Below are 12,873 nucleotides of genomic sequence, written 5' to 3'. Positions count from 1 at the left end.
TACAGCCAATTATTGAACAAGAGAAGTGAGATTGGATATTTGATTTTCAAGGGAAGATATACTTACCTCATTCACCCTTCTCGAAGGGGTGTCTTGTCTGAATGCAAACTGCTGTGAGTTAGCAGCCATGATGGAAATCAAATCTCTAGAGGCACTAGGGGTTTTATTCACTATAGCACATCCACTAACTACGTCCATCATTTTCCTCTCCATAGGTAGTAGCCCTTCATAGAAATACTGAATGAGGAGCTGTTTAGAAATTCCATGTTGAGGACAGTTGGCACACAATTGTCTAAATCTCTCCCAATACTCGTGAAGGGTTTCTGTATCATTTTGCCTTATTCCATATATCTCTTTTCTGATGCTAACAGCTCATGAAGCAGGGAAAAATTTATCAAGAAACAATCTGACCATCCCTGTCCATGTAGTTACAAAACCTGGAGGTAAGTAAAACAACCAATCCTTTGCTGTATCAGCCAACGAGAATGAAAAAGCACGTAATTTGATCTATTCTTCAGTCACTCCTTATGTTTCAGGCTTGAACACACCACGTGGAATTCCTTTAGATGCTTGTGGGGATCTTCATTCTCACGACCATGGAATTTAGGAAGCAAATGGATCAAGCCGAATTTTAATTCAAAATCTACCTCTAAGGTTGGATACTAAATGTAGAGCAGCTGTTGGTTCTCATTTGGTGCAGCCAATTCCCTTAAGGTTCTTTCTTCGTTGGCCATCTCTTGTTCTATTTTAGTATCGCTAGATGAATCAACCGAGTCCACTGGTAAATCCAATCCAGCGGATGAAGATGGAGATACTTGTTTGTGCAATTTAGTTTCCTTCCTCAACCTTCGAGCTGCCTTCTCAATCTCAAGATCGTATTGGAGTTCACCTGTACGAGAAGAACGAGGCATAAAATAAACAAAAATAAAAATACAAATAAAAATAAAAAGAATAAATCTATTTGACACCAATCCCCGACAACGACATTAAAAATTTGATGGGTGTCGAATGCAACAAAGAATAAATTCTCGCTCTTAAAAATGTAAATTGTGATAGTGATGAGCAAGGTCGTATCCACAGGGATTAGTTAGATCTATTCATTTGAAAAATTAAAATAAATAGAAGAAACGTTGGGGGTTTTGAAATTTAAATAATTTAAAATAAAACAAATGTAGGGATATGAATTAACAGAAAATCAGTTTAAGCAAGTATCCAGTCCAAGGTATAATCTTAGAGTTGATCCGAGAAATTGATCATTGATAAAAAAATAAAATCCTCCATTCTTTCACTAAATTGGTTATGGTTATTAACAAGCTCTAACAACCTATCCCTCTTTACTTTGATGATAATCAAGACAAGCTCATTGATTATTTCCCTTGTTAATAAGCAATCTTAAACAAGCTCTTAAGGTTTAATTTATCAACAACTTTAATTATTAGAAAGGTGACCAATTCTAACCAATGAATGCACAAGCTCGATTCATTTAAGCTAGATTATATATCTCCAAAACATAAATTGAAGACCTATCCATAATCAGTTATGTTAATTGCCACCAATATTAGAATATCTAAACAATTACGGATTCAGATTTCTAATTGACGATATATTATTCTGATAATTATACAATGAGCCCTTTGTATTAATTAATCGAAACAATAATTTCAACAAACATAGAAGATATATAAATAGAGAAAGAATAAAAGAATAATGAAAATCAATTCAATCTCACAATTCCTGCAGAATCAAAACTTTGATTATCCTTGTACTGGAACAAAAGTTTAGCAATCCATCAAAAGTAAAAGAAAAAACCTAAGGAAGAGATAAAAATAGACGTATGAGGGAGAAGAGAATGAGCGCCCCTGTGTCGTCTGTTCTTCTCTACGTGTGGCGGCTCTTCTCTAATTCCCTAATTCAGCGCTCCCGTGTGTTCTTTTTTAATTCCCTCCCTATTGCCTCCTTAATATATTATATATATATATATATATATCAAGTGCAGCGCATGCAAGCCCTCAATTTTCATGGCCCACTTCAATTTCTTCCTTCCAATTGCACGTGATTTATTGGGCCTTCAATTCAATTGGACTTGGACTTTCAATTTATTATAATATATCTTACTTTCAATTGCACCTTCAACATCACAGCTTCATGGACTTCAATTTTAACTTCAATTACACATGTGGGCCCTTGATTAAAGTATTATATTTAGTCTTCAATTCAACTACAATTCCAACTCTAATTCCATGCATGGCTCACTGCTTCACTTTTACTCCAATTTTGCATTATCTTTCCTACAAAATTAATAAATAAAATTCATATAAACATATGTAAGAAAATAATAATAAATGTGTGAGATTTTTTTTTCTATTTTTTTATTTTTTATTTTTATTTCTTAAACATAATTTATTAAACTTTTCCACTAATGTCTTATATATAAAATATTATTATAAACAAGCACTATAAGACCTAAAACATGCTAAATAAACTAAATGTTAGGAGAATAAAATTATAAAATTATGAGCTTATCAGGTAGTGAAACCTAGACCCCATCCAGGGTACCCATACTATTTTAATACTTTATATTGACAGAGCATAACCGTCCTTCGAGATAGGGCGAGGTTGTAATCGTGAGTTACGGCGACACCCGGTAGTGGGGGCCGGGGCGTCACACAGGTGAAAAATAATATCATCAAAACACAAGAAGTAGTCCACAAGACACAACAATTTATAATGATTCAACCAACAAGCCTAGTTCTCTGCCTTAACTCCTTACTAAAGATTTAACACATCAACTAAGGGATTAGCTTTTAAGGGATCAACTATAACCCATACACAGTCTTTACAGACTCAATTGAAATCTCTACTTTTCACAAACTAAGTAGGTACCCCAACTTTTACAAGTGGAGTTGAAACTTTTTCTTTTAATGGGCTAAACAGTAATCCCAGCTTTTACAGGAGTAGTTGTAACTTCTACTTTTCATGGGCTAAGTAGGAACTCTGGTTTTTTCAAGGGGGCTCAGTAGTAACCACTACCTTTTATAGATTGAGGTGTAACCTTTGCTTTTAAGGACAAAACAGAAACCATACAAACCTTTTAAGGGATGAGGTAGAACCCTTACAAACACTTGTTAAAATAAGAGTTTCAAAGAAAGCTCACAACAAGGTTTCCCTCAAGATGATAAGAAACAAAGCTTATGAGGGTAAATACAAGAATGAGTAGAAAGAATAGGAATTAAACACTCCACTTGGACAGTTGAGAGATAGAGATATACCACCACACCAAGCTTGATGCCAAAATAAATTCCTTACTCTTGGTTAACAAATCTAGGGGTGATATCCTATTTCACTTCCCTCTTTTTTTCATGCTTGATTCATTCTTTAATGATTTGACTTTGAGTTTCACTTGGATGTCAAGCATTCCTGAAAAAATAAATTATCCAAAAGATTTTGGTGCCCAAACCACTTTGGGTTCACCATTGTTAGTGCAGGATATTTCCTTTGGAATCCATATTTGTTTATATCTTGTGGGATGGTTTCTTATAAAATATTTATTTTAGAATGCCGACATTTTCCACAATAATGACAAATAATCTTAGAATGTGAGGCAAAAATTTGTTTTCTTTTCACAAAACTATTTTTCCTTTTTCTTCTTTTATGAAAATCTTTTCTTTGACTCTCAAGGGCATTTTTCAATTCTACTTTTTCTTTGTTTACCTTTGCAAGAGATAATTTTAAACCTTGGTTTTTCTCTTGAAGTTCATCATTTTAAGTTTTCAAAGTTTTCTTCTCATTTTTCAAAGAATTTTCTTTATTTTCTGAAGACATGATTTTCTTTTTCAACAAATTTCAAACTTAATTTCTTAAAATCATAAGCTAAGTCATCAAAATCATCTTATAATTCTTCAAAAGAGAAATCATCGTTTAAACAATCAAAATTTTGAGCTGTTACCTCAAGATCTTTAGGTTTCCATCAATTGATTCATTGCTCCAAAACATTTTACTTCTCTTCTATATTTCTCCTCCTCAAACTTATCCTTTTTCACCCTTGGCTTTCTTTTTTCTTCCAACTTTTTTCCATTAATGAATCTCTTGAACTTCCTAGTGAGAACTATTAAATCATCTTCATCATCATCATCCTCACTTTCTTCACTTTCTTCTTCCTCGCTTTTCTCTTGAAGATTGTGTAACCCACTTGATCATGTCTTGATTTCTTTTCAACTTTTCTAATTTAATTTCACAACACTTTATGCTTTTAATTAAATGTACTTTTTTTCCATGTTATACTCCAACCAAGTGTTGGACTTATTAAATTAAAAGGTGAATAATTTTTATTAAAAATTTTATATTTTTTATATAAAACATTATAATGCAAAAGGTGCCCGCTTAATCATGTCTTGATTTCATTTCACCTTGTTCTTCCCATGTTGGTTTTTGCTCTCGGTTTGTGGATTTTGACAAATTTAGATATACACTTGACCGAGATGCCCACACGTAGATTTTGACCCGAATCTGCTACTTGGGTTTTCTCCATATATCAGAACTGTCTACTGTTTGTAGGGCATATCAGTATGTTTCTAAACTTAAGTAACATTAATTGTATCACATATATGGAGACCAATTTTGAACTTGCATGTGTTCAAAACTTAAATTATTGGTTTGCAATTTGGTATTAAATTAGTAGTGCAAAACTACTGCTAAAGGAAAACAAATCGCCACAAAACTGCAATCGTACGACAATTAATCTTGCAGTTTTCAAAAACTACTGCAAATTGACCTACAATGGCCATTTTTCCACTAGATCTCCCTTTTTTTCATAGTTTATGTTTAGTTATTACATGCTTTTCGGTAATCTTACCATTTTTCCAACCACCATCTTCAAATTCAATGTGAATGCGCTTACAATGAATTAGTTTTGTAGATTATACATCCATTGATGAAACTATTGAATGATATTGTATACCTTTCCCTAAAAATAAAGATTTTTAGAATACAAAAAGGCAATTTTAATTTATTCAAAATATCATAATTGGTTAAAATAGATAAAAAAGAGTAAATGAGTCACAACTGAATATGCATTAACTACAAAGGCAACACACCAACCATCATCTAACCACTAAACAAACTCCTTTAGTTAATTACTTTCAACAGATTGCATCAATTTCAAGAGAGCCCAACATTAGTATAAAAATGAAGAAGTGATAGTTTAGGAAAATTAGAAGAGAAGAAAGATTTCTGAAAGAAAAGAATGGAAGGTGCAGACGGATCACAAAGCAGTAACGGGAGCACTTATTCCAATTCAAGCTCTGGTAATTTTTTGCAAAACACTCATATTTTAGTATTCTGGTGATGTATACTAGCACAAATTGATTCTTGTAATACCTTGCAATTTGACAGACGTGCCAACCAAGGAAAAAGTGAGTAAAGTTCCAACCGCGCTTGATATTGATCATCACCTGCGTGTGTCCAGGGTCACAAAGATCATGCGTCGGGCATTGCCTCCCAAAACCCGTATTACTAAAGAGGCCATAGAGGTCATGCAACATTGTGCAACAAAATTGTATCCATTTGGTTACCTCTAACGCAAACATAGGCTGCAAACAAGACAATCGCAAGAAAGACACTGCCGAAGATGTCATTTCTGAAATAGGCAGGATAGGGCTTGAGGACTATGTTGAGCCTTTGACGTCGTATCTGAACCAATATCGTGGCATGAAACAAAATCGTGATGTCGTGCTTGCAAAGGGTTCAAGAAAGAAAACGCATGCCATGGATATCAATGACTCCTTAGAGAATGATGATATTGGCGATAGCAATGCCAATCCTAGTAAGGAAGACGATGCAAAACCTAGCTCTCTTCACCAACCTTGGTTGAAATGATGTTTTCCAACGGCTTTAATGATGTTTCTATATAACATCCATCTTACCATGTCACATGCCATTTGGGAAGAAAGGGTTGCATGGGAATGGCGGAATAGAACAGTTGGTAAAACTAATGATGAGATGAGTTAACGGTCTTCGACTAGTTTTAAGTTAAAACCGCTAGTTTAACCAGCACTGCTTGTTTAACTATCTTAGTTTGACAAAATCATTAGAATTTGCTAAGCATTAGTGAAGAATAGTTGGTTTAACGAGTGGTTTTTCTCGATCATTGAGTAGTAAATATGGGTGTTATTTTAATAAAAATTCGATGTTTTAGTTGGGTCGTAGTGTTACATTTGGATATGTTGGGTAAGTAGGTGGTTATTGTGGATTGCGTTTACTTTCTATAAAAGCCTTGTTGTTGCAATAGCAGGGCTAGGACCTAACCCTCAATTGGGTCAACTTTTTCAAATTTAATTGACAACACTTTATGCTTTTAATTAAATGTACTTTTTTTCCATGTTATACTCCAGCTAAGTGTTGGACTCGTTAAATTAAAAGGTGAATAATTTTTATTAAAATTTTTATATTTTTTATATAAAACATTACAATGGAAAGGTGCCCGCTCAGTCATGTCTCGATTTCGTTTCACCTTGTTCTTCCCATGTTGGTTTTTGCTCTCGGTTTGTGGTTTTCGACCAATTTAGATATGCACTTGATTGAGATGCCTACTCGTAGATTTTGACCCGGATCTGCTACTTGGGTTTGCACCATATATCAGAAATGTCTGCTGTTTGTAGGGCATATCAGTATGTTTCTAAACTTAAGTAACATTAATTATATCACATATCCGGAGATCAATTTTGCACTTGCATGTGTTCAAAACTTAAATTATTCGTTTGCAATTTTGTATTAAATTAGCATAGCAAAACTACTGCTAAAGGAAAACAAATCGCCACAAAATTGCAATCGTACGACGATTACTCTTGCAGTTTTCCAAAACTACAGCAAATTGACCTACAATGGCCATTTTTCCACTAGATCTCCCTTTTTTTCGTAGTTTATGTTCAGCTATTACATGCTTTTCGATAATCTTACCATTTTTCCAACCACCATCTTCAAATTCAATGTGAATGCCCTTATAATGAATTAGTTTTGTAGATTATACATCCATTGATGAAACTATTGAATGATATTGTATATCTTTCCCTAAAAATAAAGATTTTTAGAATACAAAAAGGAAATTTTAATTTATTCAAAATATCATAATTGGTTAAAATAGATAAAAAGAGTAAATGAGTCACAACTGAATATGCATTAACTACAAAGGCAACACACCAACCATGATCTAACTACTAAACAAACTCCTTTAATTAATTACTTTCATCAGATTGCATCAATTTCAAGAGAGCCCAACATTAGTATAAAAATGAAGAAGTGATAGTTTAGGAAAATTAGAAGAGAAGAAAGATTTCTGAAAGAAAAGAATGGAAGGTGCAGACGGATCATAGAGCAGCAAGGGGAGCACTTATTCCAGTTCAAGCTCTGGTAATTTTTTGCAAAACACTCATATTTTATTATTCTGGTGATGTCTAATAGCACAAATTGATTCTTGTAATACCTTGCAATTTGACAGAGATGCCAACCAAGTAAAAAGTAAGTAAAGTTCTACCCCCACTTGATAATGATCATCACCTGCCTGTGTCCAGGGTCACAAAGATCATGCGTCGGGCATTGCATCCCAAAACCCATATTACTAAAGAGGCCATAGAGGTCATGCAACATTATGCAACAAACTGTATCCATTTGGTTACCTCTAATGCAAACATAGGCTGCAAATAAGACAATCACAAGAAAGACTCTGCCAAATAGGTCATTTCGGCAATAGGCAGGATAAGGCTTGAGGACTATGTTGAGCCTTTGACGTCATCTTTGAACCAATATTGTGGCATGAAACAAAATCGCGATGTCGTGCTTGCAAGGGGTTCAACAAAGAAAAGGCATGCCATGGATATCGATGACTCCTTAGAGAATGATGATACTGGCGATAGCAATGACAATCCTAGCAAGGAAGAAGATGCAGAACCTAGCTCTCTTCACCAGCCTTGGTTGAAATGATGTTTTCCAACGGCTTTAATGATGTTTCTATATAGCATCCATCTTACGATGTCACATGCCATTTAGGAAGAAAGTGTTGCATGGGAATGGCGGAATAGATCATTTGGTTAAACCAATGATGAGATTAGTTAACGGTCATTGACTAGTTTTAAGTTAAAACCGCTAGTTCAACCAGCGCTGCTTGTTTAACTATCTTAGTTTGCCAAAACCATTAGAATTTTCTAAGCATTAGTGAAGAATAGTTGGTTTAATGAGTGGTTTTTCTTGATCATTGAGTTGTAAATATGGGTGCTATTTTAATAAAAATTCGATGTTTTGGTTGGGTCGTAGTGTTACATTTGGATATGTTGGGTAAGTATGTGGTTATTGTGGATTGCGTTTATTTTCTATAAAAGCCTTGTTGCAATAGCAGGGCTAGGACCTAACCCTCAATTGGGTCAACTTTTACAAATTTAATTGATAACACTTTATGCTTTTAATTAAATGTACATTTTTTCCATGTTATACTCCAGCTGAGTGTTAGACTCGTTAAACTAAAAGCCGAAAAAAAATTATTAAATTTTTATATTTTTTATATAAAACATTACGATGGAAAGGTGTCCGCTCAGTCATGTCTTGATTTCGTTTCTACTTTTTCTTCCCATGTTGGTTTTTGCTCTCGGTTCGTTGATTTTGATCAATTTAGATATGCACTTGACCGAGATGCCCACTCGTAGATTTTGACCCGAATCTGCTACTTGGGTTTGCCCCATATATCAGAACCGTCTGCTATTTGTAGGGCATATCAGTATGTTTCTAAACATACGTAACATTAATTGTATCACATATCTGGAGAACAATTTTTCACTTACATGTGTTCAAAACTTAAATTATTCATTTGCAATTTGGTATTGAATTAGCAGATAAAACTACTGCTAAAGGAAAACAAATCACCACAAAATTGTAATCGTACGACGATTACTCTTGTAGTTTTCCAAAACTACGGCAAATTGACCTACAATGGCCATTTTGCCACTAGATCTCCCTTTTTTTCATAGTTTATGTTCAATTATTACATGCTTTTCGGTAATCTTACCATTTTTCCAACCACCATCTTCAAATTCAATGTGAATACCCTTACAATGAATTAGTTTTGTAGATTATACATCCATTGATGAAACTATTGAATGATATTGTATACCTTTCCCTAAAAATAAAGATTTTTAGAATACAAAAAGGCAATTTTAATTTATTCAAAATAACATAATTGCTTAAAATAGATAAAAAGAGTAAATGAGTCACAACTGAATATTCATTAACTATAAAGGCAACACACCAACAATCATCTAACTACTAAACAAACTCCTTTAATTAATTACTTTCAACAAATTGCATCAATTTCAAGAGAGCCCAACATTAGTATAAAAAAGAAGAAGTGATAGTTTTGGAAAATTAGAAGAGAAGAAAGATTTCTGAAAGAAAAGAATGGAAGGTGCAAACGGATCACAGAACAGCAACGGGAGCAGTTATTCCAGTTCAAGCTCTGGTAATTTTTTTCAAAACACTCATATTTTATTATTCTGGTGATGTATACTAGCACAAATTGATTCTTCTATTACCTTACAATTTGACAGACGTGCCAACAAAGGAAAAAGTAAGTAAAGTTCTACCCGCGCTTGATAATGATCATCACCTGCGTGTGTCCAAGGTCACAAATATCATGCGTCGGGCATTGCCTCCCAAAACTCGTATTACTAAAGAGGCCATAGAGGTCGTGCAACATTGTGCAACAAACTGTATCCATTTGGTTACCTCTAACGCAAACATAGGCTGCAAACATGACAATCACAAGAAAGTCTCTGCCAAAGATGTCATTTCGACAATAGGCAGGATAAGGCTTGAGGACAATGTTGAGCCTTTGACGTCGTATCTGAACCAATATCGTGGCATGAAACAAAATCGCGATGTCGTGCTTGCAAGGTGGTTATTGTGGATTGCGATTATTTTCTTTAAAAGCCTTGTTGTTGCAATAGTTGGGCTAGCACCTAACCCGCAATTGGGTCAACTTTTTCAAATTTAATTGATAACACTTTATGCTTTTAATTAAATGTACTTTTATTCCATGTTATACTCCAGCTAAGTGTTGGACTCGTTAAATTCAAAGGTGAATAATTTTTATTAAAATTTTTATATTTTTTATATAAAACATTACAATGGAAAGGTGCTCGCTCAGTCATGTCTTGATTTCGTTTCACCTTGTTCTTCCCATGTTGGTTTTTGTTCTCGGTTTGTTGATTTGGACCAATTTAGATATGCACCTGACCGAGATGCCTACTAGTAGATTTTGACTCGAATCTGCTACTTGGGTTTGCTCCATATATCAGAACTATTTGCTGTCTGTAGGGCATATCAGTATGTTTCTAAACTTAAGTAACATTAATTGTATCACATATCTGGAGATCAATTTTGCACTTGCATGTGTTCAAAACTTAAATTATTCGTTTGCAATTTGGTATTAAATTAGTAGTGGAAAACTACTGCTAAAGGAAAACAAATGGCCACAAAATTGTAATCGTACGACGATTACTCTTGCAGTTTTCCAAAACTACTGCAAATTGACCTACAATGGCCATTTTACCACTAGATCTCCCTTTTTTTCATAGTTTATGTTCAGTTATTACATGCTTTTCGATAATCTTACCATTTTTCCAACCACCATGTTCAAATTCAAAGTGAATGCCCTTACAATGAATTAGTTTTGTAGATTATACATCCATTGATGAAACTATTGAATGATATTGTATACCTTTCCCTAAAAATAAAGATTTTTAGAATACAAAAAGGCAATTTTAATTTAGTCAAAATATCATAATTGGTTAAAATAGATAAAAAGAGTAAATGAGTCACAACTGAATATGCATTAACTACAAAGGCAACACACCAACCATCATCTAACCACTAAACAAACTCCTTTAATTAATTACTTTCAACAGATTGCATCAATTTCAAGAGAGCCCAACATTAGTATAAAAATGAAGAAGTGATATATAGTTTATGAAAATTAGTAAAGAAGAAAGATTTCTAAAAGGAAAGAATGGAAGGTGCAGATGGATCACAGAGCAGCAACGGCAGCACTTATTCCAATTCAAGCTCTGGTAATTTTTTTGCAAAACACTCATATTTTATTATTCTGGTGATGTATACTCGCACAAATTGATTCTTGTAATACCTTGCTATTTGACAGACGTGCCAACCAAGGAAAAAGTGAGTAAAGTTCTACCCGCGCTTGATAATGATAATCACGTCCCTATGTCCAGGGTCACAAATATCATGCGTCGGGCATTGTCTCCCAAAACCCGTATTACTAAAGAGGCCATAGAGGTCATGCAACATTGTGCAACAAACTGTATCCATTTGGTTACCTCTAATGCAAACATAGGCTGCAAACAAGACAATCGCAAGAAAGTCTCTGCCGAAGATATCATTTCGGCAATAGGCAGGATAAGGCTTGAGGACTACGTTGAGCCTTTGACGTCGTATCTGAACAAATATCGTGGCATGAAACAAGATCGCGATGTCGTGCTTGCAAGGGGTTCAGGAAAGAAAAGGCATGCCATGGATATCGATGACTCCTTAGAGAATGATGATACTGGCGATAGCAATGCCAATCCTAGCAAGGAAGACGATGCAGAACCTAGCTCTCTTCACCAGCCTTGGTTGAAATGATGATTTCCAACGGCTTTAATGATGTTTCTATATAGCATCCATCTTACCATGTCACATGCCATTTAGGAAGAAAGGGTTGCATGGGAATGGCGAAATAGAACAGTTGGTTAAACCAATGATGAGATGAGTTAACAATCTTTGACTAGTTTTAAGTTAAAACCGCTAGTTCAACCAGCGTTGCTTGTTTAACTATCTTAGTTTGCCAAAATCGTTAGAATTTTCTAAGCATTAGTGAAGAATAGTTGGTTTAACGAGTGGTTTTTCTCAATCTTTGAGTTGTAAATATGGGTGCTATTTTAATAAAAAAAATCGATGTTTTAGTTGGGTCGTAGTGTTACATTTGGATATGTTGGGTAAGTAGGTGGTTATTGTGGATTGCGATTATTTTCTTTAAAAGCCTTGTTGTTGCAAGAGCAGGGCTAGGACCTAACCCTCAATTGGGTCAACTTTTTCAAATTTAATTGATAGCACTTTATGCTTTTAATGAAATGTTCTTTTTTTTCCATGTTATACTCCAGCTAAGTGTTGGACTCGTTAAATTGAAAGGTGAATAATTTTTATTAAAATTTTTATATTTTTTATATAAAACATTACAATGGAAAGGTGCCCACTCAGTCATGTCTTGATTTCGTTTCACCTTGTTCTTCCCATGTTGGTTTTTGCTCTCGGTTTGTTGATTTCGACCAATTTAGATATGCACTTGACCGAGATGCCTACTCGTAGATTTTGACCCGAATCTGCTACTTGGATTTTCTCCATATATCAGAACTGTCTGCTGTTTTTAGGGCATATCAGTATGTTTCTAAACTTAAGTAACATTAATTGTATCACATATCGGGAGATCAATTTTGCACTTGCATGTGTCAAAACTTAAATTATTGGTTTGCAATTTGGTATTAAATTAGTAGTGGAAAACTACTACTAAAGGAAAACAAATCGCCACAAAATTGCAATCATACAACGATTACTCTTGCAGTTTTCCAAAACATCCGCAAATTGACCTACAATGGCCATTTTGCCACTACATCTCCCTTTTTTTTCATAGTTTATGTTCAGTTATTACCTGCTTTTCAGTAATCTTACCATTTTTCCAACCACCGTCTTCAAATTCAATGTGAATGCGCTTACAATGAATTAGTTTTGTAGATTATACATCCATTGATGAAACTATTGAATGATATTGTATACCTTTCC

At 34.3% G+C, this 12,873-nt stretch overlaps 1 protein-coding gene and 1 non-coding gene across 2 annotated transcripts; both read left to right on the top strand.

Annotated features, from left to right (window-relative positions):
* The first annotated feature begins 259 nt into the window (after window positions 1–259).
* Window positions 260–366, top strand: LOC127812397 (small nucleolar RNA R71). The gene has a single exon (XR_008025900.1). It is a non-coding gene; the product is annotated as a small nucleolar RNA R71 (small nucleolar RNA).
* A 10,681-nt stretch (window positions 367–11,047) lies between these two features.
* On the top strand, window positions 11,048–11,679 carry LOC127811200 (transcriptional activator hap3-like). Its single transcript, XM_052350908.1, has 2 exons — window positions 11,048–11,108; window positions 11,198–11,679. The coding sequence occupies exons 1-2, from the start codon at window positions 11,048–11,050 to the stop codon at window positions 11,677–11,679; spliced, it is 543 nt and encodes a 180-aa protein (XP_052206868.1).
* The last annotated feature ends 1,194 nt before the right edge of the window (window positions 11,680–12,873 follow it).

This window comes from Diospyros lotus, chromosome 10 (genome assembly GCF_014633365.1).
Source record: "Diospyros lotus cultivar Yz01 chromosome 10, ASM1463336v1, whole genome shotgun sequence".
NCBI lineage: Eukaryota > Viridiplantae > Streptophyta > Magnoliopsida > Ericales > Ebenaceae > Diospyros > Diospyros lotus.
This window is presented reverse-complemented; position numbering and strand designations above follow the sequence as displayed.